The sequence below is a fragment of the Emericellopsis atlantica genome, assembly GCF_019669845.1.
Source record: "Emericellopsis atlantica unplaced genomic scaffold F5Z01scaffold_3, whole genome shotgun sequence".
NCBI lineage: Eukaryota > Fungi > Ascomycota > Sordariomycetes > Hypocreales > Bionectriaceae > Emericellopsis > Emericellopsis atlantica.
Window position 1 is genome coordinate 377964 of NW_025764705.1, and position 27084 is coordinate 405047.

The window sequence follows — 27084 nt, forward strand, 5'->3', positions numbered from 1 at the left end:
GTAGGGTCCGCCTTGTACCCCGGGTCCGGTCGATGATGATGATCCCTTGAGCTTGCCTCTCCAGTCTCATGTCTCTTCTGATGGAAATGATGAGGCAATCCATGTGCGACGAGTCAGGGCATGATGCTGCAAGCCTGTAATGGCGGATTGACATGCGTGCATTGCCAATGCACGCCAGGAATCAACGATGCAGAGACTGGCCGGCCAAAACAGCACCCTGGTCCCCCGATTCGGACTTTTCGGAACGGGCAGTGGAATGAAGTGAAATGAGCCAAAGGGGATACGAGAAAGCGACGAACCTCTATTGCGACCCATTTTGTCGACTGCGCCTCGTGGAGGACTTGACGGTTCGCTGAGACAGCAAGCAAAGGCCTGAAACCTCAAGTGTCCTAAATTCGTAGTGTCTGTTGCAGATAGACAACAAAGGTCGAGTGTGTAGTCAGCGAAATACTGCTCGTGTGGATGCGGATCGGACAGTCTGCGTGTGAGATGTGAGATGCGCTGCGCACAAAACGGTGCAAGGTGGCAGGACCAAGATCCGAGAGCTCAAGGTCGGGTATCGGAAACAAAAGATGTGAAGAAGAAAAGAATCAAGGTCAGGCGCAGGTGAAACAGGTGTGTGCGAAGCGTTGATATGCTGCGTGATCTCAGGCGAGGATTTGCCCAAGGTACTTGCCCGAGAGACAAAGGTGGAAATAACAAGCCAAGTTGAGTCAAGACTTTGGCGATGTAAGGTGGCTGACCCGGAAACTGAGGTGAAGCTCGATTCGATGTTGGGCACTGCGTTGTGTGTAAGTTTCTAGGTGTCTGCCCAAGCGCAATCTTGTATTTATCCTTCCGGCCAGGTGTTGCCAAACAAGTGAGTACAGAGTGAGAGGTCTGGAAGGAGGGGATGCCAGCGTCCTGGTAAGGTATTAAAATAAACCAGCAAGCAATGATAAAAGCTCCCTCCCTACCTCTCTCCTCGTGCTTGCGGGATAATAAAAGAATGGGGAGCGGCGGTCAGGCTGGGCAGTTGTTGGTCTCGGCATTCGCCAGGGCACTGCACTCCAGCCTTGCCGGAGAGCCAGAACTGGCTGCTTCAAAGCAAGATGCAATGCCCCAGAACGGATGCCAACAACCCATCGATCAATCGACAATCGGCCAAGGACAAGGAACCCCCTCTCCCCTTCCCCCAGACCACGGTCTGTGGTCACGAGCGGCTGCTTCGGTGTTTGGAGGTTGCACTCACACTTGGCTTGGAGATAGTATCCGGAAGTCCGCACTTGGCAGCAGCTGCTGGCGTTGATAACGGCTCGTCTGTACTGGCTGTCGAAGCGACGATGCACAGGTAGCCTCCAAGATATACGGTGAAGTGATATAATACTTTGTTCAAACGTCAGATTATTATGGCATCTTTGCTTCGAGGGAACAAGTCAATCTCGCTGTGCTTGCGGCATGACATCTTCCACGTGTATGGGCGTCGACTAGGGTGCAGCGGTGGCTTGAGTTGACGTTGTTGGGAAGGTACGTACCTCGATCGGGGTATAGGCGACGGACACGGTACACCACCACAGGCGCAAGCAATTCGTACAATGATGGATGTATGATGGGAAACAAGGAGAGCAGCTGACAGCACAGAGGCCTTGATTATATTCCAGTGTGCCTCAATCACTCGTGCCCAGTAAAGATGAAATCATACATAACATACGTCCGAGCTGCCGTCCGCGTAGCGCCCACGCCGGGATCATGAAATCCAGTCTGCTCGTCCAGTCAACTTTCCCAGCCATTGAATTGAGCTCAGCTACGCTTTGGGTCTAGCCGCGCACTGCTCCACACGGTGCGCGTCTACATGCACTATCAAATCGATGCGCATCAACTAATAATTGCATTATTGCCGAGAAATGGATCCCGACCTGCCAGCTCAGAGCTGTTAGAGGCTCAAAGCCACCTACGTTATTTTCTACTACGACCGCCGCCGTCACCGCTCATACAGTTCTCCGCGCATACGTACTTGTATAGTCGCTCTGGGCCAGCGTCGCCGTTCTCGCTGCTTCGCCCTGCCTCACCATCTTCAAATGCGCCGCTTAACGCGCTGCGTGTCAGGGACAGGTGGTGTTTGTGGTTGGTGAGAGGACAGCAAGCGCCGGCTTCAGCGCCTAATCACTACGGAGTACATGTACTTGCACTGATCCACCACAGCAGCTCAAAGCCTCACGGCTTGCTCACGTCCACTCCAGTCTCGTCACGGTGTCGCTCAGAGCATTACGTGGTTACGTACGTACGCACGTACTCCACATACAAACCGAGCCCTGATGGGTCTTCACGAATCTAGAAGCTGCAATGACTTCCAATCCTGGCTGGCGTTTCGCGGGATGCTTCTAGAGAGGGTGCATCGTAATAATCCGTGATGCGTGGTGCGTGGTGTTGCATTGCATCTCACGCTCGTCCGCCGCATGCAGGTACTGCCCAGTGCCCGCGAAGCCGAGATCGACCAGCTGAACATTGTCGTCTTGTTGTTCCCGAATCTAGCTTCATTTGTTGTGCCTACTAACTTAGATAAGGAATGGGATTCCACATTCACCTGCTCTCGGAAAGGAGAAGCGCATTTTGGGGATTTCTCGATGATGCAGCGTCCCATGTGTCCCGCACCATCACATTCCAGTGCCCTCGTGATTTATATGTTTGTCGCGCTGGCCCGGTTTGTCCTAATGGCTCTCATTGAGTCATTCATACAACTGATTTGCTGGGAAAAGCAACTGATGGCGCGCCGTGCCATCCCCGCATGTGCTTCAAGCCTCCTCGTACGCTATTATCATACACTGCTTCGAAGGACAACTCCGTACAGTCAGTGCATGTGTTTTGTTTCTCAAAGGACCGACAGCTACTCATCTCCTTTGATTGAGCAGCGCTAGTAAGGCACATGTGATCGAGCCCGGCTGTGAAATTGGGAATACCGCCGTTGCAAACTGCCGCTTGCCCAACAGACACTCTTGTTACTCCTCGCCTTGGCATCATGGCTTAGATCCTAGGGACGCAGATTTTGGGATGTACGTGCAGTGACTTGGCATAAACTAGGTGGTGGTTGGTTGGCCAGAGACATTTCACCCTGAGACAGACTCTGGGCACCGTACGGATGACGCGCTCTCTTGGGGGGGGGGGGGTAATTACAGCGGAATTGCGGATGCAGACTTTACTTCACAGCCCAGTCGGTGAGTGTTACGCAATCAATGATCCTCGCTTTACTTGTACATCCATTGGGCTTTGGTTCCTCCTTGTTTGACTGTTGCACTTGTCGCTGGGACTTGCAAGCTGCGGTGATAATACTGATAGACCAACCCCCGAATTGCAATTTCTTGTGGGACTTGGCTGGGTGATCACTGATAGCGATCTGTCACTTTCCAGTCGGTTGATTTGCATCCGGATCGATCCCACGGACCCTGTACGGAGATACCTACGTCATTATTGAAAGCACAGTCCTCAACCGCTGCCAAACCCGGACTGTCGGATATCACCATCCCCGCGATGACTTTAAAGCTTATATACAGTGGGCGGTTTCTACAGAGCGCACAGTGAATATTGCTCCTCGTGCTTCTGGTGTGCGTCATGCTGTTGAAATTATGCGGTTGCCAAACAGCTTGCCTTGACGCTGCCGCGTTTGTCATATCTTGACATATTCTACCCGTCGCGATTTGGAGATATACTACCGTAATCACTACTGCAGAGTTACTCTGTGGAGTACGTAGTATAAAAGTATTATAACGTAGTCGTTTTATCAACAGTTGCTGCTTCTCGTGCGTGGACTCCAGTTATAACGATGACCTTTATCAAACTGTGGCATATATGCACATAGTGTCAGACACACCATTTCTTGCAAATAAGAGCAGGCAATGATGCCCTTATGACCACCCGGTCTATTTAATTTGCTGCAAGCATTCATAAGCCGCGTCAAGTGGTGATGGACTTTAGCAGTGCCTAGCATGCGCAGGGTAGCTCAACTGTGGACGTCGGGTCGTGGTGTCGGACAGCCAACACACACGTAAGGTAAGTACCTTAGCCACCCAGTCTGGTCACCATATTCCATTGGATGTTTCCCGTTATACGCGATACGAACCAAAGTCAAAAGAGGTCAATCGCAGGGGGAGCAAGAAGAAACCAGGAGTGAGGCGATCTTCTGCAGTAGTTGTGAAGGTGCCTGTAGAAGATGGCGGTGTCTCAAAGTATCGGGAGTTATCACGTGGCGGTCGCCCAAAATGCGGCCTTAGCTGGGTGACCACGGATTCCCACGTCAACACCATGCCCCTGCTGCGTCGAAGCTTCACTTTCCCACCAATGCAAGTATCGAACCCATCGACCGCGGCCTCGTAACCCGCGGGATATCCACGCGCGTTGAGGGGCATCCATTCGCTTCGGCGCCCATCTGGGTTGGAATGCGCCCGTCACATCCACCACGCTTCACGCTCGCGACACGACGACCGCGAGCATTGGTACCATGGCGGGGCTGCCGCTGCCGCGACGATAACGGGCACAGACGAACCATCGCGACACGGACAGGACACCCTCCAACACGGCTCCCCTTTCGGTTCGACACTGGTGTTGCCTTGTTCGCAAAGAGGACACCGAGGCCGTTTCCGCCGCCGTTCAACTCGCCGCCGTCTGCCTCTTTCTCAGATCCCCTCAGCACGCACAACCTGAGCCGCGATCGGCGCGCCTACGTCGAGGGGGAGCTGATCCGCGGACAGACGAATGGCGATGATGCCGTGTACGAGAGCGACTACTTCATCTGCGCCAACGACGGCGTTGGCGCCTGGGCAGCGCGCCCTCGTGGTCACGCTGGGTGAGTTGGCTACCAATCAGCTACAGGGCTTCGCCTAACAAATGTGCAGACTGTGGTCGCGTTTGATCATACACTACTGGGCTATGCTCGTGGATGGGGCTATTGCGCACGACGACCTCTCGGGTGAGCCTCCAGTCCCAGACCCCGTGTCTGCCCTCCAACGAGCCTTCGAGCAAACGACCGAAGCGACCGGAAAACACGACTGGCAAGGAACTACGACAGCCTGCGGGGCTCAGTTGCATTACACGTTGCCCGAGACATCAAACGGACAGGGCCCTTCTCCGACACTCTATGTAACCAACCTCGGGGATTGCCAGGTTATGGTCCTGCGGCCAAAGGACCAAGAGGTCGTTTACAAGACTAAAGAGCAATGGCACTGGTTTGATTGCCCCCGCCAGCTGGGCACAAACAGCCCCGACTCGCCAAAGGAGAATGCCGTCATGGATCAGGTCGATCTTGAAGTAGGCGATGTGGTGCTTGCCATGTCCGACGGCGTCATTGACAACTTGTGGGAACACGAGATTGTTGATACCGTGTTGACGTCCATCAGGAAGTGGGAGTCTGATCCCATCTCCAAGGACAAGCGCGATCGGACAGGCGGGAGGAACGGCGGCATGCGCGCAGCTGCACGGGAGCTCGTCGCTGCGGCCAAAACCATTGCGCTTGATCCTTATGCTGAGAGCCCTTTTATGGAACATGCGATCGACGAGGGCTTGGCCAGTGAAGGAGGTGAGTCTGAACAACCCGGGCCAGCGTTGCGAGATGGGATGTTTATGCTCACGATTACTAGGCAAACTAGACGATATCAGCGTCGTGGCGGCGTTGTGTATCAAAAACGATGACTAAATAGAGAGTCTTCTCTCAAACAGATAGAATAGCACTTGCAGATCTAGGTGCATAATGTTATAGCATGAATTAATTACAGTCAACATCACCCTGTCGTACTACGTATACAGCAATGCAAGGTGTGTCGTCTTGCTGGCCTCGTCAAGCATCAGGAGTAAGGTAACCGCTTGGTAAAGTGACAAGCCAAGTCCATATGCGTCTACCGCGTGAAGACGTACACCTAGATACCCCGAGAACTAACAATATGCTAAGCAGCAGTACGTACTCTGCAAAAGCCATTGTCTGCTTGAAGTGTCCGTAGTACGTCAGGTACTAATAACTGAAGGTAAGGCGAGGTAATTAAGGCCCAAGGTAAGGTAAGGTAACTGTCCGTAAGGAGGCTGGGGTCACATTGACAACGGGGTCCCCACTGTTGCCCGCGCTGGCGGCGGCCACTGCGGCGGCGGCTTATCGGAAGTGGAGCGGGACGATAAGAAAATAATTTCCACCTCCCGCGAACCGACAATCATGAAGCATCATTGTCACGATTCACTAAGCACAGATTGCCCATCGTCGCCATTGTGCAACCATCCAGCTCCCGTACACCTGATACTACTCTCTGAAGACAGCATCCAATCGCGACCATGAGAGGAAAGCGGGCGAAGCAGTACCGCAAGCTCATGGAGCAGTACTCGCAGACCTTTGGGTTTCGCGAGCCATACCAGGTCATTGGTACGCCCACCGTCTATCGCATTGCTCTCTGTGTGTACTAACGGTTCCCAGTGGATGCAGGGATGATCAAAGATACATGTCGCTTCAAGATGGAGCTCAACCCAGCTCTCGAGAGGACGGTCCGAGGAAAAGTCAAGCCTAGTACGTGCGCCGCTCTTTTCCCATCCAATCTTGGTTACTGATTAAATGAAAGTGATCACACAATGCGAAATCCGCAAACTATATGCGCAATCAAAAGAACCCGGGATGAGCGAAGCGATTGAAGTCGCCAAAACCCTCGAACGACGTCGTTGCGGGCACCACCCGGACGAGTACCCCGAACCGTTACCCACAGACGAGTGTCTGATCAGCATTGTCGATCCAAAGAGCTCGGGCGTGAACAAGCATCGCTACGTTGTGGCTTCGCAAGACGAAGGTGTGCGACAATTACTGCGGACAGTCAAGGGCACGCCACAAATCTACGTCAACCGAAGTGTCATGATCCTGGAACCCATGCCGCCCGAGAGTGCGCAGCTGCGATCAAAGGAGGAGATTCAGAAATTACGAGCAGGTCTCGCGCAACGGAACCAGAACAAGAGGAAAAGGGAAGAGGGCGACGACGAGGAGGACAAGAACACCAATGGTGATGCCAAGGAGGCCAAGGCAGAGAAGACCGGGAAGCAGGCAGCCCCACAAGCGAAGAAGAGCAAGAAGAATCACGGCAAAGGCGTGAAAGGTGCGAATCCGCTGGCCATGCAGAAGAAGAGGCCGCGAAAGGACCCCGCAATGCAGAATAAGAAGCCCAAGGCTGCGGCGAGCAAGCCCGAAAAGACAGGCGGGTCTGCACTCGACTCTGAAACTCCCAGAGCGCCCAAGACAGGGGCAGCGGAATCACTGGGGCAAGACACACGCGACGCAGATGTCTGACGGAAGCGATGGGACCACATGAGCTGGCGGATTGGATGTCGGAATCTCTGGAATTTGGCAGGCTCTCACTTACCCAATTAATTGGTGACTCTAAGACCCTCAGGCTGCTTCTGGTGTGGAGGAGGAGGGGGCCAAACACGGCTGGACATTATCGAAATACCCTTTGGAATGTATGGAAGCAGCCCAGACTGGCAGTCGAGTATCGTGGACTGAGCACGCGACTGTCTCGGACCAGCAAAGTGCGCAGTTATCTGCGCGCTCAGGGAATTAGATATAGCGGTTTGATGAGTTCTCAGCTCAGCTCAGCTCAGCTCAGCTCAGCTCGGATGAGCAGTCTTGTTGCAAGCCTGTGTAGTTGGCTCCAGGTTGTCTTCGCTTCGCTCGCTGATCCTCGAGGCTTCGTTCATACAGTTACTCGTAGTACTTTAGGTGGTTTCCTTGGCTGGGCGCCCACGCAAAGTTTAATTCCATAGTAGATCGCAATCCTCAAGGTACCTCAGCGAACCCGGTCGTTTGTTGAATCTGTCATTATCAAACGAGTCTAAAGCCCATTCATCTCTCGCATGCATGATCGCAAGTAAATGCATCCTCGCATCCAAAGGTGATTCGGATCATCAGTCGCCAAGAGGCCAATTGCTGCAGGGGTTCGAGCTGCTGGTGGTGCCTGTCATTTAGCGGCATACCCCCCACCTGGTTGCCCCTGTCGCCCATCGTCCTTTTTTCTGTGTTGCTTCATTGCGGCTGCTGGCGAGACGGCGCCACCTCCATCATCAACCTATCTACTGCTTCTATACCCCCGGTCACGTCCCATCCTAAGTAAGTTACACCTGCACTGGATGGGGACATGAACTCTGCTCCAGCTCTTGTGTAATTCTATGGTTACATAATACTGGGCATCACATGATGGCGGGGAAAGAAGATGGGCAACAGGCCGCGCCAGCCGTTGTGCGTGAGACGGACGACTTTGGACTACCGATTCGAAAATACTCTACGCCCGTGTCAACGCCTATGGAAACAAAAGAGGGCGAGAATGGACCAGTGGACGAATCCAAAGATGTCTCGAGTAACGGGCAAGGGACCGTCACAGAGGCAGCATCGCACGAAGACCAGCCCGAAGATTCCAACAGTACCTCCACAGGGGAAGATGCTGCCGGCAAGGGGAAACAACCGGCGACAAGCCCCTCGAGCGATGATGATCAACAGACTGCGCCTATCGAAGCGCCTGCCCAACAACACGACCAAAGGAAAGATGCTGCCACGCTGAAGCCGAAATCGGAGCACGCGGAAGAAACGCCAGCGACCACGAGCGACGCCGTAGTGAAAGAAAGGGGTTCTTCAGAAGACAAAACCGATTTGCAAGATGACGGGCCAGCGTCAATGGCTAGCCGAAAAGAGCCTACTGCTCCAACAAAGAAGAAGACTGGGCATGCCCATCAGCACAGCATCGCTAGCTTGGCAAGTGTGAGCAGCGCACCCAACGACCCCGGGGTGTCCGAATTCTCGCATCAGCAAGTGACCACGCAAGTCGAGGACAAGAAGGACGAAGACGAAGGCTGGCAAACCATGCCCTCGTATGCGCCATACGATATCTACGACGATGACAATCGGCTTGTTGCGCAGGAACACGAGGACTCGGAGGATGAGAAGGTTGTCTACGGTGGACTTGGTGGCGCAGGAAAGGGTTACACGAGGGTGCAGATGGACGACGACGTGCAATCAGCGAATAGCATGGACGACAACACAAACTACCTGTTCAAGGACGGTGGCTACAAGGGCACGACGATGGCGGAGGACGAGGACGACGATGCGCGGGACGCCGTGGGGCAGATGCAGGCCACAAAGGATCTCCTGACCGAGGGCCAGCGTGTAGCGTACGTGGGCGTCGTCCGTTTGGAGATCGCCCAGCTAGTCAAGGAGAGCGAGCAGCTCGAGTCGACGCGCAAGATCAAGAAGGAAGTCAGCATGTCGGCTGAAAACACCAAGATGTGGGCGCAAAAGATGATGATTCGCCTATACGCGCACATGGACATTAGCGAGGCGGAACAGATCATGATCGAGCAGCTCGCTGAGCATGGCGTCGTTCCGGCGGATCTGGTGCCGGCGTTGCATGCCAATGCCCGCGTCAAGAACCCCATGGCTGAGCAGGAGGCCGACGAGAAGGGGGAGCAGAAGACAGAAAAGGATGAAAGCGATTCTTCTAAAGATGGAGCCGCCGAAGAGGACCAGAAGCAAGAAAGCGCTGGAAAAGAGACCCTGCCTCGGCAAGGCGAAGGCACCAACATACCCACAGAACAGAGCGCCAGGAGCGACGACGAATCTGACGAGAAACGGTCATCCAAGCGACCGATGACACCGACGGACGAACCGGTCGCTGAGCCTCCACCGCCCTACGAAGCTCATGAGCAGGACGAGGTGCCTGAAGTCCAATCACCTTCACAGCTCCCCACTACTAGTAAGATCGATATTGATCTGCGATGGACCGTGCTTTGTGATCTGTTCCTCATCCTCATTGCCGACTCGGTCTACGACGCGCGGTCCAGGGTTCTCCTCGAGCGCGTGGGCAAGAGCTTGGAGATCCCGTGGCTGGACATTTGCCGTTTCGAAAAGCGCATCACGGATGCCCTGGAACTGCAGCAAGCAGCCGAAAAGGAGAACTGGAACGAGGAGGAGCACATGGAGTCTCGCAGGAAGAAAGCCCTCAAACGACGATACATGATGATGGGTCTGGCGACAGTCGGCGGCGGCATCGTCATCGGTCTGTCGGCGGGCCTCGCAGCACCTCTGATCGGCGCAGGTCTTGCCGCTGGGCTTACTACCATTGGTGTCGGCGGTACTGCGCCCTTCCTCGGCGGATTGGGCGGTGCTGCCATCATTACATCCGCCGCTTCTGCTTCTGGTAGCGTCATTGGTGCGAAGGCGGCGCATCGGCGAACAGGTGCGGTGCGTACCTTTGAGTATCGTCCTCTGCACAACAACAAGCGCGTCAACCTGATTGTGTCCGTATCGGGCTGGTTGACGGGCAAGGTGGATGACGTGCGACTACCGTTCAGTACAGTGGACGCCACGATGGGCGACATCTATTCGGTGCTGTGGGAGCCGGATATGCTGAGGAGCGTCGGTGACACTATCCAAATTCTGGCCACCGAGGTTAGTACACTCAAGCTCCTGCTCATGTTTTCTGGTTGACTAACATTGGCAGGCTCTCACATCAAGTATCCAGCAAATTCTCGGCAGCACCCTGCTCACGGGTCTCATGGGCGCGTTGCAGATCCCCATCATCCTCACCAAGCTCGCGTACTTGATCGACAACCCGTGGACAGTGTCCTGCGACCGTGCCATAGCTGCTGGCAAAATTCTCGCCGACTCCCTGATCGACCGCAATCTGGGTACGAGACCGGTCACCTTGGTCGGATACTCGCTAGGATCCAGGGTCATCTTCTCATGCTTGCAGGAGCTCGCAAAGAGGGGTGCTTACGGTTTGATTCAGAACGTGTACCTTTTCGGATCTCCAATTGTGTACCAAAAGGAGGAGTATCTCCGCGCACGCACCGTCGTACCCGGTCGATTTGTGAATGGGTACAACCGCACAGACTGGGTGCTCGGCTACCTGTTCCGAGTGACGAGCGGCGGCATCCGTCGCGTGGCCGGACTGGCTGCTATCGAGGACCTGCCGTGGATTGAGAATATTGATGTGACGGAGCATGTGGCGGGTCACATGGCCTACCGAACAGCCATGCCTATTTTGCTGAAGGAGTGTGGTTGGATGGTAGAGAGTGAGGTGTTCAGTGAGATTGAGGATCCGGACCCCGACAATCACACCGAGCGTCAGAGAGAGCTCATTAACGAGATTGAGGAGGCACGCAAGAAGTTGGAAGAGGAGGGCAGGACTGGCAGCAAGTCGCGCTTCTCCATCTTTGGCCGCAAGAAGAGAGCGGAGAAGGCCGAGTGGGAGCTATATGACGACAAGCAGGCCAAACCCAAGGCGGGACCAGAGCAAGATCCAGACGCAGCGTACCGTGGGGCGCTCTTTGACGTCGACACGATCCGCGAAGAACTGGCCAAAGACATGCGCGGCGAGCGCGAGCCAGAGGAAGAGGAGCTGCAGATCCGAGAGATCAAGTCGACGCTCCCGCCGATGAAGCTTGACTTGACAGCTGCCGCTTCGTCGTCAGCATCGACCCCCGTCGCACCGGCCAACCCTTACAATACCCTCAGGGAGACCCGAAGCGCCGATCATGTGCCAACATATCAGCTACCGCCGGAGGACGAGATACAGATGACCTTTGACACGTCGTTCAACGACACTACCACGCAGTCTCGAAACCTGTACGGGGACAGTCTAAGGCCGTCTCGCGAGGAAACAACGACCACTAGTCGACCTGACCTCAAGTCATCGAACACGACACCGAATGTCAGCATGAACAATCCCTGGGGAGATCCAGATGACGACGACTTTGGGAAAGAGAAGGAGATTTCCATGACGTTTGCGTAGAGAAGGGTTTGTGGTCAGCAATATTCTATGGCGTCCAGGGTGTCTGCATTGTGCTTTGCAATTCGGGTCTCGAGGGACCTTTGGCGTTTTCAGCATCAACAAGACAGCGGGTACGAAGGGCGGAAGATAGACGTGGCATATAATGTGTTGTAATCCCAGAGGGCGAAGCAAGAAGAGAGCATGCCTCCCTCTATGTGAGGCCATTGGTGTCAGGTGGACGCATTGTTTGAAGTATTCGTAAACCCACTCAGGTGCTTCCATAAATATCTCCAACACTAGCGAGCCCGAGGAGGCTAGGATGCCTTGCCGCTTGCGACTTGAGATCCTGGGCCCTGTAGTGGTTTGGGGGTACTTCTGCACAGACGTCAGTACATGTAAGCGAGGTAAGATTGACGAATGGGACCAGCATCATTGAACAATGAGAAGGCATCGAACGTAACCGCACGTCCATTGTGTCCTGGAGCGGTCGGACAGCGCTTCGCTGCGTACGCACTGCAGAATCAAACGTCGTGGCCCGATGCGCGCGCTTCCGCTACGTTTCGGATCTCGCTCGGCGGGCGCATATCATGCAAGAGGGCATTGCACTCATCGCTGAGGGACTGGATGATGCTTTGAGAAGATGTACTCGTGCGCAGAGCACAACATACTGATAACTGACTTTCCCATGCTTTACAAAACTCTGAAAGTGCGTGACTCAAGGACATATTTGTCTACTCTCAAGCATGACAAGGCTGAGAGGGAAGAAAACTGGTGCTGCAGCTGTCAGACGCTAATGCGGGTCAGCCGCTCTTCCTACTGTAGTGGCTTGACCAGCGCCCCGTTTGATACCTAGACGGATTGTGGTCCAAAGACTCCAAACACCAGCCTTCAGAAGCGAGGCTTTCTAGCCCAGCGTCAGATGCTTTCGTCAGCCCCATGTCGCATGCACCTGAATGGGTTCTGGAGGGCTTTTGCTGGAAAGTAGCAGCACAGGTAAGGTACCGCTGACTTGGCGACTATAAGTGTCAAATTCATCAAGAAGGCACAGCCCGGGAAATGCCAGCCCCTCATTGGCTCTCTCCCGGACCCTGAAGCTTGGTGCCTCCTGTCTATTTTCATACGGGTGGGGCCAACCAACAGTGTACAATCATGAGGTCTGGTACCTCGTGAGTTTCTCACAATCTGGTCGTGATCGTTCATCACTCCAGTGAAGAGCAAAAGTCGAGCGCCTATGGCCTGGGCGGATGCGAACATTCCTCAAGCGCCTCAATAAACCCTTCCACCTGCCAATGGACCAAGACTGCGGCCATGCTGGTGATAGCATGGTGAGCTAGACCTAAAAAGGTACTTTGTACACACATGGCTGGACCCCTGTGCTTGCCCGCTCCTCCACCAACTAAATCTCAAGTGGCTGCATTGCTAGTGTCCCAGCTTAGGCTTACAGGTCATCTTACTTCCGATGGGACAGGACGTCTTTGCCTGCTTCATGTTCATTCACGACTGTCCCTCTTGCCCTCAAACCTCTCCTACTCTTCTTTCAATTCAGGCCCCGCGGCTTTGACCTCCCAGCACCGTGTGAGCCACCGAGCACATGGGCGACGGTTGGGTACGCATGAACGAGCGACACGATGAACAAGGACAATTGGGCGCGACAAGGCGGCGATGATGCAAACCCCGGGCAAAATACCCAGACCGGCAGTGACCAAACAGAGCAGAACACTACATCTCGAGGTCGACAGCCTGCCTCGACCGCTACACAGTCCACGGAACCCACGCAGGTTGCTGCTGACAATGGCAACCCGACCGTGCCTAAGCAGGGAAGCGCCAGCGCCAGCGCCAGCGATGGGGTATCCGCAATCGACGACGATGACGCAGAGCGAGTATTGAATTTCACAGAGGACAAGGACTTTGACGCGGACAGGGTGTTCGACGGCGGCGCAGACTCCCAGACGAGACGGCAGTCCTTCACATGGTCGCTGGACGATGACAAGGCCCAGGTCAAGCTCATCTATCTCGTACAGGTCGCAGACGCACCGGGAGAGATAGGAGGGCCGTATGAGCCCAAGGAGACGCCGGTCGCCCTCCGGACAGTCGATCTATCGGGAGACGTCGACATCCTCGTCAACGCCTCACCGACAGGCGTCGATCTTGACTTTACAAAGTTCACACCAGAGAACAAGGGTCTCGAGTACGGAGGGGCGTACGCCGTCAAGGTCCATTGGGAACGCGAGGACGGGCTGGGCAAGGGCTCGGTATCGGGATACTTCTCCGTGCTGGACCCGGACGACGATGACGAGGACATGCAGAAGAAGGTGCAGGACAGTCTCTCCAAGCTTGACTACTACGAAAATGGCTTCGAGTCGTCTGGCGACGCTATCCCTAGTGCCGCGCCGACTTCCAAAGGTCCCGCCACTGCGGCAGAAAGCAGCGACAACCCGAGCAGCGAGACTGCCAGCAGCAACGCCGCCTCAGGTTCTGGGGATAACAGCGATAGCAGTGCAGAGAGGGGTGGCGGCGGCGGCCTTGCCCCTGGGACCATTGCTGGCATTGTCGTCGGCGTCGTCGGCGGCCTAGCCCTGATTGGCGCCCTGGTCTTTTTTCTCCTTCGTCGTCGTCGCCGGCACAAGACCAAGCAACATCATGGACACGTGGTTTCCCAGCACGAGGCCGACATGTCATCTTATGCTCTCGACAAGGTGGACGGCAACGCCGCACATTCACCGTACTCGGACGACGGGCATGGCGTGGCCGCCACCGGCTTTCCTGCCCATGATGCCGCTGCGGCGCCTCATACCACAGCAGCATCGCATGAGCCTGTCAGGGGAGACCCTGATGCAGCGGACACACCGAGCCGACAGCGGGATTACTCGCATCTAGTGGAAGACGGCATGACGGAGGACGATATCCGGAGGCTGGAGGAGGAAGAAAGGCAGCTGGATGATGAGATTGCGCGCGCGAGGAGGAGAAGATGAGCTTTCTGGGACAGGAAATCTGTTTTCACTTTTTGTCAACACGTGACTTGTCTGTCTGTCGGTCCTAAGGGAGTTGGGCATAATGGCGTTCCTTTTTTGAGTCTGAGCATGTATGGATGTATTCGATTTTTGCGACAGCTGTTCGGGACAAGCCGAAATCCTCATTTCCGTCATGATGGTACGTTCTTTTGATGCCACATCAGGGCTCGCAGTGTCCGCCGTAGAGTATCGTACAACAGCCGAGGCGCCATAGCCTCCGTAAACGCCCAGCAAGCAAGTTTGTGCATAACCCATCGCTAAATAGCGCCCAACGCGAAATGTGCACACAGACAGGCAGCCGTGCGCCCTGGCGGTCCTGCCACTCAACCCCTTGAGAAAAAGCGCCCGACCATGTTGCTCGCAATGTTACCCGCCAAGTTGGTGCTTCCAAAGGCGCTGCCCGCAAAGTTCGACGCCTGACTGAACTTGTCGCATCGCGAGAATGCCAGAGTGTTCATGACCGTCAACACCAACGCAATGACTGTGCGCCTCGTTAGCGAAAGGGGCCCTTTATCATTCCTTCTTTCTCTGAAAGCCCCTCCCTTATTCAGGGGCACCTGAATGGAATGTACTCACTGACAAGAGGCAGCCAGAGAAACTGCAGCCTCACGAGGGCCAGGATCGCCATGGCCACCCACAGCACGGGCTGCACGTAGAGCGCCATCCAGAAGAAGCGCGAGTCTGTCGCGTTGACCGTCTTGGTCGCGGGATCGCTGCTCTCAAAGACCCATTTCGACTCGCCCGTCGAGGGGTCGACCTCGTTCCACCAGCGGAGACCGACGAGTCGACGGCCGGCAATGTTCTTGAGGTAGTAGAAGTCGGCGGCGAGCAGGAGAATGGTGACGATGAAGATCATGATCCTGGCCGCATTGGGTCAGGCACAGTTGAAAAAAAAAAGAGGGGGAGGACCATGGTTTGCTTACATGCTCTTGATGATCCATAGTCCAAGGAAGTAGATCAAGACACTCGCTGCGCAACCTCGTTAGTTCTGCGTGGTCCACGAGTGGTCGCAATCGTCCGCATACATATCCTGAACCCCAAAAAGGTCAACAGTGTGATGGGATGCGAACTAAGCCGCCAGCTCAGCGAGCCAGCCTCGGGCTGAGGCTGAGCCTGTGGTTGCGGTTGCGTCGCGTCCATGGTCGGTCGGCGGAGGGTCGATAGTCAGTCAATCGTTGCGTTGCGTCAAGGGTGCTGCTGCAAAGGAGTGTCGTTTGTCGAATGCAGCGTCGTGCGCGCGTGGCTCAATGGGGTCTCGCAGGTGAAGCTGTCGCGAACTGGGCTGGCTTGGCGTGGCTGCTTAAAAGGCATTGAAGCTACGTAGCCCCAGAGCTCAATAGGAGACACGATGATGCGGCATCGCAGACACGGACGCGAGGCTCATTCAGCAGGCGGTGGACGGCGGCAGAACGCTCAGGTACCAGCTGTGGAGTCAAGGTACGTACCGTTCCTCCAACCTCCCAGTCCCATCTCGGCAACTTCATCTTCCCCAGTCCATGATATAGCCGATTTATAGTCCGTAGACCAGCATAACAATCGCTCTTGGAACACATTCTGGACAATTGCCTTGACCTTCACGTATACAGCACACATTGTTCAAGTATTGCAGATCTTGCTCTCACTCCATCTCACCACCTCCTCAACCATGGCAGCTGCCGCCAAATCGTCGGCGATCATACGCCGTTCATTGCTCTATGGTAACTTCTATATTGCATCCATAATACTGCATTGCTGACGTTTCAGTGCCATCGTCTTCCCAAAAGATGTTAACCAAGTCCGTTGGATTCAATTCGGATAATGTCACGTACGACCTCGAGGACTCTGTCACCCCGTCCATGAAGCCTACAGCCAGAGACCAACTCAAGTCTCACTTGAGTGGCATCTCATCACGCCCCAAAGGCATCGGCGAGCTGGCCGTCCGTATCAACGCGGTCTCGACTCCATTTGCGCTCCAGGATCTCTCATCTCTAGGCTCGGTCTCAGCCGTAGACGCCGTCGTCGTGCCCAAAGTCGAATCTGCCGCCGACTTGAGCTTCGTAACCGATGTTCTGCGACACGTAGCTCCAGAGCGCCATGAAAAAGATTCCAAGAACCCTATCAAAATCATATCACTGATCGAATCTGCTAAAGCTATCATGGATCTGGGCTCAATCTGCAGAGCCTGCCCGTACTTGAGTGGCTTGATCTTCGCAGCCGAAGACTTTGCGCTTGACCTGTCCATCACACGCACACCATCGTTGACGGAGTTCTTGTATGCCAGATCAGCCATCGTCACCGCAGCGCGCGCAGCAGAACTCCCAAGCGCCATCGACCTAGTATGTACTTCTTTCAAGGGCGAGGAAGGAATAAGGAGATTGGAAGAAGAATGCCGTGGCGGTAATGCCATGGGGTTCAACGGAAAGCAATGCATTCACCCTAGCCAAGTGGAGACTGTCCAAAAATTCTATGCGCCATCCAAAGAGGAAGTCGAGTGGGCAGTAAGGATATCGATCGCGGACGGAAAGGCTGTCAAGTCGGGCCGAGGCGCCTGGACACTCGACGGGAAGATGATCGATGCTCCTGTAGTCGGTAAAGCTCACGCCGTTGTGGCGAAAGCTGAGAGGTGCGGATTCGACGTACAAGAGCTCAAGTCGAAATGGCAAGACCAGGAACCAGAGTGAGTGGTGCCAAGGTCTGTGGCAACAACGGCCTACTCAAGATACCGATGTCAGATGAACGGGTTCGGTCTCCAGAAAGCCTTCATTTCCTTTTCGTCGATATACGTAAATCGTGGCGCTTCGTGAAGTTGTCGGGAAGACATCTGTGGTATTTGGTCAAAATGGGTCGAAACCATATTGGGCAGAGTGTCCTGGGGGAAGTCAATCACGTCCAGCGGGTCAGCCAGGTGTACGTCAGGCATTGCCGTGGCCTCGATTCGGGAGATATACTCTTCGATTGTCTCGGAGAGGCTGTCGAAATCCCTGATTCTGGGCTTAATATCGGGCACTGGCACATCCTCGCATCGACCAAAGGTGTGAGGTAAATACGCAGGCAGCTCGACGTACTTGTCCTGTCTCCCATGCTGAACGATGCTCGTGTGATACGGCAGGTTTCCTGAGGCATCAGCCATTGCGGGCATGGATGGAGGCAGCTGCGGCCAAGCAACGGGGGCACAGCGATCGTAGAACCTTTCTTGACGCGCGCTTCTAGTGCCTGGACGCTGACCAACAGCTTGCTGATATCCCTGGTCTATGCCTTCGGGAACAACTGCATTGCCGTCGCCGTCGTCAGGAACTGCGCCGACCGGAACTCTGGCGTAGTCAAAGACTCCTGTTGCAATGAGTGCTTTGAGAGCATCGATCCCGGAGCACTTGTATGCTTCATCCGCAGTGTAGCTGTTGATACCCTTATCCTTGTCTTTCCCGGGGGGCATCGCAGATGCTTGATCTCGGGTTGGTGATTTTCGCCTTGTTGAGTACTGCTTCTTTGTGTCGGATAGAACCTTTGGCGGTCTGGTGACATGCTCTGGGACGTCCTCTGGGGTGTTTTCTGACTCGGTGTACCCTTCTGATGTCCCATTTTCCTCGGGTTCGGAGTCAGATTGGGAAGTGTCTTGGTCCAACAATTCGCTCCTCTTGTTGGCCTTCGGCTGCAGACGTTTCGATCTTGGCTCTGGTGGCGAAGAGACCGAGTTTCTGCGTTGGTGTGGCTGCTCTGGGGTCATCTCGTGGCGTTGCTGGTCTCGTCCTTTGGTCTTGGCTGCCTTTCGCCGAGATCCCTGGTTTCTATTGCCCGCGTCGTCGTGTGGCCGTTGAAAGATGCCCAATTCATGAAAGTCAAGATCTGCTACTGCCATCTTCAGCCTTGAGGAATCAGTGAACGGAGCCCAGGGGCTTACTGTGTCCCCGGCCCACGCCTCGACCATTTGAGAAGAGTCCGGCAGTGAAATTGGGCTTCGTCTACGCCGCGTGTCAGTGTAATTGAAGTTGCACAATGGGCTGGCTAGCTATGTACTTACTATGACGGGTCCAGGTCCCAAGACGTCCGATTCGAAGTTTTCCATGACTTCTTTGCTGGCTCGCAAGGTTTTGTTTATCTTCTTCCTAGACCTGACTCTCGTCGCCTGAGATGGCCTCCGGACACGCCGAGCTGCATGGTTCGGTTCATACTTGTCTGCCTTTGTCTTCCTTCGCGGACGTTTGGCATACATGTCTGGCGATGTGGCAGCCGACGGTGACTCTTCGTATGTGCGCTGGCGCAGCTTTCGCTCCCGAGCACCATGGCCACGGCCATCAGGAGGCATATCATCGAGGCCTGAAGTCGATTCGATAACGGAATCATGTTGACGCTGCCTCGACGGCTCTGGAACATCCATGTCGATGGCCACTGGTGATCCTTGTTCAACCTCGGCGACCCAGGCCTGGACAAATGCCAGGTCGTCGCAGCGAGCTGAATTTGGGACAGACTGTTGGCCATACGGTGGCTGCTGACGGCTACCCGGCGCAGGCATGTCAGTAGAGAGCTTTCTGATCGATGCGAGCTGCGGTGGGTTCGGCACAGACTGCCTCAAGAGATCCTTGCTCTGCCTACATCGTACATGGCTTGGGGATGGCCCTTGATCTTTTTCTCTACCAGGACAATTCCTGTCTCTTCCTGCCTGGAGTAGCGCTGAGAGCCATGTCAGAAGCTGCCACCCGACTTGGTAAATAAACATGAAGGCTTCGTGGGGTAGCGGACCTTCCTTCGACACGGTGCAAGAGAGCTACTTGCCTGATTTGGCAGTGCTCGATAGATCGTGGCGGCCGCCAGGCCCATATGGCGGATCCCTGCATGGCACTTGCAGCTGCGCCTGCGCGCCCCGGTGAGAAGCCAGCCATGTGGCGCCCATCGTGGCGCACTATCGATAGATAAGGTCCCCTGGTAAGTGCATACCGTAATGAGCCTCATTTTCTTTACAATGAAGGCTTTTCTGGGATCAGCGCATGAGCTTTGCTCAGTCTGTATACTATCGGGAGTGACGGGACTGATCGGCTGCTCAGCAAGGCATGATATGCTGTGCCTTCTCGCTGTGCTGCTACCTACGTAGCAGTGAGCCCAGTGTGTTATGCTTAAAATTCAGCTCCAGTCGGACCAGTCTCCTCATGCCGACACTCCCGTCCGGGTCGGGCTTAAGGTTGTGAACCCCCCCAACCATAAATATTAAGGAGCAAGAATTCTTTGAGAAGAACCGAAAGCTGTGCCGGTTCGACGGATCCTTGCTTTTCCGACCTACACTAACTTAATAGAGGGGTGCTTGCTTGCTGGTACTGTAAGTGTGTTCTTAGAGTTACCAGGTAGACAACAGGCCAGCCCAAAGCCTACCCCGCACGCACGACTTCATGTTCTTGAGGACATGGAGGCAACAAGACTGGGCCCAACGCAGCCATTTTGGCCCATGATGGTGTCGGTCAGATTAGCATTTCTGTGCCTCTGTGTCAACGCGCAGTCCTGATAGTTGAAAAGCATCCATGAGCACGCCCGCCTCAAGCGTGTTGCGTACAGAGACACCGTTCAAGAGATGACCGTGACACCGTCGCGAAATAGCCATTCGGGATGTGGGAACCGGGAGGGTGTGTCCCGCACGCCACATTCGACTCGAAATTGTCCCGCAGTGGGCAAGATTGTCCAGTCTCCTCCGCGGAACGCGACTGGAGACCTGGAGGATAGGGTGACTTTCGGCGGACGCTGTGAATGAAGCATTGCGATCGACCAGAAGCACGGCTTGCGCCCGCTGCGTGATGGTTCCGTGAGTCTCTGCCGGTGGGTCGAACGGCTTTGCAGTCGGTGCTTGCGTTGGCACTTGCGTCTCCCGAGGGGCTGTGAGTTTGGAAGGGCCTGGCGCGATGTGAAGAGGTTGCAACCTCTGATCGAACGCGACACAGGCGACGGACTGACACTTGACGCCTGCGGATTTCTCAATCGTCCAGGCTTCAGTCGTCACTAGTGGTGAATCTTTCTCTGGTTCATGAATTACTACTTTAAAACAGTAGATATTGCAATAAGCATAAGATTCCCTCGGGAAACTGCGGTGCGAAATGCGGATTCTGCGATGCCCATGTCCAGTCCCCGCGATCCGCGCTAGCGTGCATGCGTCGCCGCCCCTCCAGTAGGACAGTGCTGTAGGATCATCTCAGTTTGGGCTCACTATGGCTTCAATGGACATGCGAGTGCTACACAAGTAAGCGCTGTGGCCAGAGTACTTTTAGAATGTTGTATCTACTACGTAGTCGTCTGGACTGCAGTACAGTCCAGTCACTCTAGGCTGACGCGGTCGTCACGGTTCCGGTGCCTGAACAGTGACTGGCATCACTGTAACTGCAAGCCCGTAGGGTCCAGCGCAGGGTTGCCCGCCCCCTGGAACCACTCCGGTGCAGCACGCGGCGAAAGCTTGGCTTGTTGAGCACATTGATGGCCAGGCCACACTGCCACAGCACCCAGTAATGATACGGTGGACTGCCTTGTGAGTTGTGACTGGCTGATATGCGACCATTGGCTCCCGGCAGCTGGGAGGCAGCCAACGGCTGGGCCCAAGGCCCCAAACGCACTGTGAGCCAGTCCCGCGACCATGAGCTTCGTCTGCTGGCGGCTCCAGTCCGGTCTCTAATATGCCCCGGGGGTCCAGTCACTGACGTCCTGTCCTGACCTGGCTTTGTGTTTTCTCATCCCTCAAGAAGCAATCTCGCCTGTCCTTTCCACTACATCGCTGCCTGCCTGTGTGTGTGCGTGTGTGCGTGTGCGTCTCTCTCTCTCTTGCATTCTTTGTTCTGAGCTTCAGTTCACCTACCGTTCTCGCTACTACTTTTGCGTCGCATCCGTCGCCGAACCAGTCCCAAGCTCAACAAAACACCCACCTACCTTACCTTACCTTTCTTGCCTATTCGCAAAGCTCAGCCATCATGTCTAAGCTCTTTATTGGGTAAGGCGCTCGCTCCGAACATGGCGCTGTGGTTCAATATGCTGACTCTACTTCCCCCGACAACAGAGGCCTTGCCTGGCACACCGAGGAGGCTACCCTCCGCCAGAAGTTTGAGGAGTTCGGTCCTGTTGAGGAAGCTGTACGTACACACCCGGCGCGAATCGAGCCGCCTGCCATTCCCCCAGTCGACATCTCCTTCTGGTGTCGCTTTGATTGATGCTTCCATCGACCGTACCTTCGCCTTCATTCCCCGACAGCGCGCGCCAAGAATACAACTGACTCTGTTCTGCCGTCTAGGTCGTCGTGAAGGATCGGGATACCGGGCGCAGCCGTGGCTTTGGCTTCGTGCGCTACACCCAAGAGGCTGATGCCGAGCAAGCCATCAGCGCCATGAACAACGTCGAGTATGACCCGCCCTCCCCTGGCCAGTTGACCCAAGACTAACCCGGCGCACAGCTTCGATGGACGTGCTATTCGAGTCGACAAGGCTTCCGACAACGGTCCCCGCGGCGGCCGTGGCGGCTTCGGAGGAGGCTTCGGTGGCCGTGGCGGCGGCGGCTTCAACGGCGGACCCATGCAGTATGGCGGACCTCCCCAGGGCGGATATCCCATGAACGGCGGTGGCCCCAACATGTACCAGCAGCAGCCCATGCAGTACGGTCGCGGTGGCTATCCCCAGCCTGGTTACGGCGCCGCTCCCCCTCCCCAAGGTACGTGAGATTCGTTTGCGGGACGACGAGAGAGAGATCCGCTGCTGACCATCAAAGGCTATGCGCCCCCTCAGTACGGCTATGATCCCTCGCAGCAGCAGCAGATGCCTCACCAGGGCGGCCCCCCAGCCCCTCCCCAGTCCGGGCGTGGTTTCTAAGTCGCGCATAGTCTCTGGTTCATTTCGTTTCTTCTGATTACATTGCACTGCAGCAAGGGTTTCTGATACTCAGCAACCAAGGCCACAGGTCAACGCGGACCTGGCTTGAGGCCTGACCAACGTAGCGGCCCCTGCGTCGCATTCTGTCATCGTGAAGGGGGGTCGCCGGTCGTTCTAGGGAAAATCTCGGTGCCCGAGGTTGAGGGACATGTTTGACGGCCGTTCAATTTGATGACGATGATGAAGTGATGATGACCACGGCCGGATAGTTCAGGATCGGACAATTGGCAAATTGTCCCGTCAGAGAGACCATGGATGGGAAAAAATCGGGAGCGGATTCCGGGGATGTGTATTATTTGGACAGCACCCAATATAACTGATCCCTCTCCCTTTCCAAGCCATCGGCCTCATCACGCCGTCTTTTCGAATTCTTCTGCTTCCCGCGTGCTGGTGCTGCGGTGGAACGAGGGCGACCTTGGGTCCGCGTGTGAGGGGCCATCCAGCGCTCTGACACGATCTGCCAGATCATGAATGTGACTATCCGCCTCGGCGTCGAGCTCACAGAGGGCCTTGTCCAGGTTGAGCAGATATTCCTTGTTCAATCCACTGGGCCCTTCGCTCTTGTGGATGTGCTCTGCCAGTTTCTGGGGGTCCTGCACTCCGACAAACTGCTCATTGTCTGGCGTCCCGATATACACCAGAGCCCTGATCTCAGCTGATGCGTCGGCCGGCTGGAAGGGCGCAAAGTGGATGGAATACCCATTGATCTCGCGGATATCAAGGTTCTTCTTGACCTCTGCTACCTTTTCGGGCTTGATATGATATGCGACGCCCCAGACGCTCTTGGGAGCATCGTGGTGGTTATCTCCCAATGTCTCCCAGTGTGAACGCTCGATCAAGGTGACGACGCGCCCAGGCGCCTCTGGCGTGCCACGGTGGTCCTCACTGTACAGTGTTAACAGGAAAATTCCGAGCCAGTGGAGATGTCAGCCATAGCGAACCTGGCTTGCCAGAATCGTCGAACATAGCCGTCGACCCAGCCGGGGATTCTCTTGTCTGTCGGGGTCCCGTCAGTGCACTGATCCGATCCGTCGCTCCATGCTGCGTGGTACCAAAGTGTGGCGGGGGCTTCCAGATGAGGCTCCTGCGATAGGGCTGAGTGTCAGCTGTTTGTGTCCGTTACGTCGAGCATGGTTGGACAGCATGCGCACCCGTAGCCAAAGAGCCAAAAGTTCTCGTCGTGATCGTCAACGGTTGGGCCCATCTTGATGGTTGGGCAGGTAGCGAGTTGGCGTTGAAGTTGACGCCTCGAACACCTCAGAAGTCACGGTCTCTACGTGCTGAGGAGGGAAATCACGGGCATTCAAGTGTCGCTCTCAAATCTTTTTATAACAGAGGTGCTCGGCAGAAGTAAAGACCTTGATGTGGGGAGAAATCCGATGCCGCAAACTTCAAGCTCCAGCGATGACCCATTGATCGCTGATTCCGCATCGATGCCTCCTTCCCTTTCGCAGTAACTGCCGGAACGTTTTGTCCTGTCATTTGATCCCACGACCCAAATATCAGAAAACCCCCCTATTGTGCCTGTTCGTTACATGTGCACCGAGCATCGATGGGATCCGAGAAGGCGAGATAGTAAGCGAGGCGGATCAGTTTTTATCGCCAATGGTGCCCACCGCGCGCATTTCATTGCTTCGCGACATTATTGCCCCGCGTTGGAGCCCCTCAACAAGGATCCTGGGCTGAGCATTATGCCTACGCAATCGGGCATGTCGCGGCATTGATCAGCTCGACTTCCCCCAGGCTTTTCGACACTTCCACGTCGACATCATCGTCGACGGCACGTTTTCAAGCTCGGCTACCCTAAAAAGTATTCACAATGGCGTACAACAGACCCTACGACCCCGACGCCCTTCCCAGGTATTCTTACAAGCTCCAGCGCCTGACCCCCCCTCACACGCGACAGGGCTAACCTATCTGTGGACAGATTCGCCGAGCCAGATGTGCGTGCACAAGTTGTCGAACGCAGCTACCGAAGCGACTGACAATGTCTCCAGAGACCTGGCTCGACCCCGAGTGCAGCCAACGCGGCCCCCGCGCCGCGGTACGACAAGCCAGCGCCGCCGCTGCCCTCTCAGACACGACAGAGCTCATCTCACTACGGGCTCTCCTCGCCGCCAGCGCAGGCCTCAGGGCACCGACCTCCTCCAAGTCACAATCAACCGCCGACGAGCTCGCGTCCGCCTGCATCGCCTAGTGCGGACGGTTCAGCATCGGATCCCACACTCCTGCCCCTCTTCAGGGCTGTCGACAAGGATGGTAAGGCATCGCCAAGGCAAGGTGGGAAGCCCACAAGACTGACATTGCCAGGCACCGGCCAGCTCTCGGAAAAGGAGCTTTCTGCGGCTCTGGTGAACGGCGACTGGACCTCTTTCGACCCCCAGACCGTGAGGATGATGATCCGCATGTTTGACACGGACCGCAGCGGCACCATTGGATTTGACGAGTTTTGCGGCCTGTGGTCCTTCCTCGCCTCCTGGCGCACCTTGTTCGACCGCTTTGACGTCGACCGCAGCGGCAACATCTCGCTGAGCGAGTTCACGGACGCCCTGGTGGCCTTCCGCTACCGTCTCAGCCCGCAGTTCGTCGAGTTGTTGTTCAGGACCTACGACAAGCGCCGGGAGGGGGTGATGAGCTTCGACCTGTTTGTGCAGGCGTGTATCTCTCTGAAGCGCATGACCGACGTGTTCAAGAAGTACGATGACGACAGAGACGGCTACATCACACTAAGCTTTGAAGACTTCCTCAGCGAGATCTTGAAGCAGATGAAGTGAGCTGGTGGTAGTTTTCCAGCCCTGTGGAATTGAGGATACCTAGAGCGATTGTCGCCTTTCAAAATACCATTCTGTTGAAATCGTGGTGATTATTATGCTACATATGGAATCGTAAGGCTGTGAGTCACTTCGTGATAATCCTGTCTGCTAATGAATAGCTGAGCCAAGTGTCGTCCCACATGTGAGACAGAAAAGCAATGGCGTTCTCGACTTTTACTGGAGGTGCCTTGGCCCTGTCTAATCAATATTTCAGAGCCTCAATACGCAGAGACGTGCTCCAACCTTGCCCCCCGAGTATATCGAGTGGATTCTTCAATACATATTCCGGTTCTTCTTCCCAAATGCCTTCGCTGGTGAGGGCAACGTCTTCGCCAATCTCTAATGCAAGGGCACGGGTGGATTTCTGGGCTGACATTGTCGTTTCTAAAGATAAATGCGATTGTTCAAGTGCTTGCCGAACATCGCGGACGCTATGGGTGCGTCGATGCAGGCCGCGGTGCATAATGCCCTTGGTGATTCTCTCCCCGTCACGAGTGCTGATCCAAGCCTTGGCACATGTCGTCCTCGCCGTTTCCAGGCCGGAAGCCATGCCCTTGATATTCAATGATCGACTGAGCCACCATGGGCTACGAACATCGTCGAAAGGATGGAGGAGGGCAGTCAGGGGTAATGCCGCCTCGGCAACCAGGTGAGTCCTCACGAACGCCTCCAAGGCAGAGTATTCTATACCATGAGAGGCATAGATGACTGAGACAGTTCGATCTCGGTACTGCGGCGTGAGGGACGCGGTCGACAGTTTTGACTGAAGCGATGGAGATGCCGGCGGCGTAGGGGGCAACGGAAACACCTGGCGGATGATCGGCGGTGAGAGGCGCTGTTGATTCATGGGTACTGACGACTTGGAGTTGGAGTCTGGCGTCGTCGGTGGGATGTGGCCAATCTGATTCAATTTCCTCACGCGTGATGGAGGTGGACGATACGTGATGCCAAACGCTGGATGCTGGTTGCGGACATCGTGATGCCCACGAACGAGCGCTATGGTGACCTCGCCGGGGTCACCGCCCGGGGTAGAGGACGGCACATCGATACGTATGGACGGGTATTGTCCGCTTCTGTGGTGATCTTCCCATTGGGTCACCGCAATGACATTCTCTGGGTCGAAATGTCGCCAGCTTTTGATCTTTCTGGCTGCGGACGGCTCAGCCAGGACAATCGTCTTGGTTCCAGTCTCTGGGAATTGCAGTAGAGTCCTCTTGTTACAGTGGTCAGAACCGGTTCTGGCTGATAATGATGACATCTGGGGGCGGAAGTTGATGAACAGAGGGAAAGAGTTCCGAATGGCACTGTGTCGTGGTTGACAACCGTCTATGGAAGTCCTCAGTGGCACTAGATAGCCATGGATCGACTAGGATGTGAAACGAATGATGAGGGTGAGAAGGCACCGCATCGTCCGGCACGATTGGCTCGAACGATAGTAGAAAAGAGGCATCGCCGTTCAGCTGCTTGACTGTCAGTGCCATGCTGAAGTATGTAAAGACTTGGCAGCAGAGGAGGATATCCCCCGTCCATGGTGTGGCCCTGACTTCTTAAGGGCACTGATCGATCTGAGACCCTCGACGTCAACTTTATATGCGATGAAACCCTGGGGATGAATGGGGTGAAAGGATCAGACCTTATGCCTTTGCGA

General features: G+C 55.3%; 12 protein-coding genes across 12 annotated transcripts; 8 read left to right on the forward strand and 4 right to left on the reverse strand.

Moving 5' to 3' along the window:
* Positions 1–2501: 2501 nt before the first annotated feature.
* F5Z01DRAFT_644671 (uncharacterized protein) lies at positions 2502–3133 on the forward strand. Its single transcript, XM_046262794.1, has one exon. The coding sequence runs from the start codon at positions 2604–2606 to the stop codon at positions 2892–2894; it is 291 nt and encodes a 96-aa protein (XP_046121872.1). The 5' UTR covers positions 2502–2603; the 3' UTR covers positions 2895–3133.
* Positions 3134–4409: 1276 nt separating this feature from the next.
* F5Z01DRAFT_670606 (phosphatase 2C-like domain-containing protein) lies at positions 4410–5662 on the forward strand (the record flags this gene model as incomplete). The annotated part of the gene is made up of 3 exons (XM_046264583.1): positions 4410–4816; positions 4866–5545; positions 5607–5662. 3 exons carry the CDS (start codon positions 4410–4412, stop codon positions 5660–5662), a joined length of 1143 nt encoding a protein of 380 aa, XP_046121873.1.
* Positions 5663–6182: 520 nt separating this feature from the next.
* Positions 6183–7594, forward strand: F5Z01DRAFT_717663 (Fcf1-domain-containing protein). The gene is made up of 3 exons (XM_046266542.1): positions 6183–6373; positions 6425–6514; positions 6567–7594. The coding sequence occupies exons 1-3, from the start codon at positions 6286–6288 to the stop codon at positions 7277–7279; spliced, it is 891 nt and encodes a 296-aa protein (XP_046121874.1). The 5' UTR covers positions 6183–6285; the 3' UTR covers positions 7280–7594.
* A 491-nt stretch (positions 7595–8085) lies between these two features.
* On the forward strand, positions 8086–11969 carry F5Z01DRAFT_310753 (DUF726 domain protein). Its single transcript, XM_046258949.1, has 2 exons — positions 8086–10426; positions 10479–11969. Exons 1-2 carry the CDS (start codon positions 8180–8182, stop codon positions 11769–11771), a joined length of 3540 nt encoding a protein of 1179 aa, XP_046121875.1. The 5' UTR covers positions 8086–8179; the 3' UTR covers positions 11772–11969.
* A 1222-nt stretch (positions 11970–13191) lies between these two features.
* On the forward strand, positions 13192–15089 carry F5Z01DRAFT_310824 (uncharacterized protein). The gene has a single exon (XM_046258950.1). It carries the CDS (start codon positions 13379–13381, stop codon positions 14720–14722), a length of 1344 nt encoding a protein of 447 aa, XP_046121876.1. The 5' UTR covers positions 13192–13378; the 3' UTR covers positions 14723–15089.
* F5Z01DRAFT_670610 (uncharacterized protein) lies at positions 15085–15901 on the reverse strand (the record flags this gene model as incomplete). The annotated part of the gene is made up of 4 exons (XM_046264584.1): positions 15085–15242; positions 15338–15621; positions 15685–15730; positions 15787–15901. The coding sequence occupies 4 exons, from the start codon at positions 15899–15901 to the stop codon at positions 15085–15087; spliced, it is 603 nt and encodes a 200-aa protein (XP_046121877.1).
* Positions 15902–16239: 338 nt separating this feature from the next.
* F5Z01DRAFT_310873 (Pyruvate/Phosphoenolpyruvate kinase-like domain-containing protein) lies at positions 16240–17445 on the forward strand. Its single transcript, XM_046258951.1, has 2 exons — positions 16240–16458; positions 16505–17445. The coding sequence occupies exons 1-2, from the start codon at positions 16407–16409 to the stop codon at positions 17419–17421; spliced, it is 969 nt and encodes a 322-aa protein (XP_046121878.1). The 5' UTR covers positions 16240–16406; the 3' UTR covers positions 17422–17445.
* A 23-nt stretch (positions 17446–17468) lies between these two features.
* On the reverse strand, positions 17469–19250 carry F5Z01DRAFT_670612 (uncharacterized protein; the record flags this gene model as incomplete). Its single annotated transcript, XM_046264585.1, has 3 exons — positions 17469–18589; positions 18639–18699; positions 18759–19250. The coding sequence occupies 3 exons, from the start codon at positions 19248–19250 to the stop codon at positions 17469–17471; spliced, it is 1674 nt and encodes a 557-aa protein (XP_046121879.1).
* Positions 19251–21675: 2425 nt separating this feature from the next.
* F5Z01DRAFT_670613 (RNA recognition domain-containing protein) lies at positions 21676–22563 on the forward strand (the record flags this gene model as incomplete). Its single annotated transcript, XM_046264586.1, has 5 exons — positions 21676–21695; positions 21762–21834; positions 21993–22099; positions 22152–22405; positions 22463–22563. The coding sequence occupies 5 exons, from the start codon at positions 21676–21678 to the stop codon at positions 22561–22563; spliced, it is 555 nt and encodes a 184-aa protein (XP_046121880.1).
* Positions 22564–22714: 151 nt separating this feature from the next.
* Positions 22715–23992, reverse strand: F5Z01DRAFT_311076 (ChaC-like protein). The gene is made up of 4 exons (XM_046258952.1): positions 23775–23992; positions 23676–23707; positions 23565–23619; positions 22715–23508 (listed from the first exon to the last, which is right to left on the reverse strand). The coding sequence occupies exons 1-4, from the start codon at positions 23825–23827 to the stop codon at positions 22974–22976; spliced, it is 675 nt and encodes a 224-aa protein (XP_046121881.1). The 5' UTR covers positions 23828–23992; the 3' UTR covers positions 22715–22973.
* Positions 23993–24442: 450 nt separating this feature from the next.
* Positions 24443–25397, forward strand: F5Z01DRAFT_670615 (uncharacterized protein; the record flags this gene model as incomplete). The annotated part of the gene is made up of 4 exons (XM_046264587.1): positions 24443–24483; positions 24551–24566; positions 24621–24882; positions 24934–25397. The coding sequence occupies 4 exons, from the start codon at positions 24443–24445 to the stop codon at positions 25395–25397; spliced, it is 783 nt and encodes a 260-aa protein (XP_046121882.1).
* A 241-nt stretch (positions 25398–25638) lies between these two features.
* On the reverse strand, positions 25639–26694 carry F5Z01DRAFT_632970 (uncharacterized protein; the record flags this gene model as incomplete). The annotated part of the gene is made up of 1 exon (XM_046261900.1): positions 25639–26694. One exon carries the CDS (start codon positions 26692–26694, stop codon positions 25639–25641), a length of 1056 nt encoding a protein of 351 aa, XP_046121883.1.
* Positions 26695–27084: the final 390 nt, after the last annotated feature.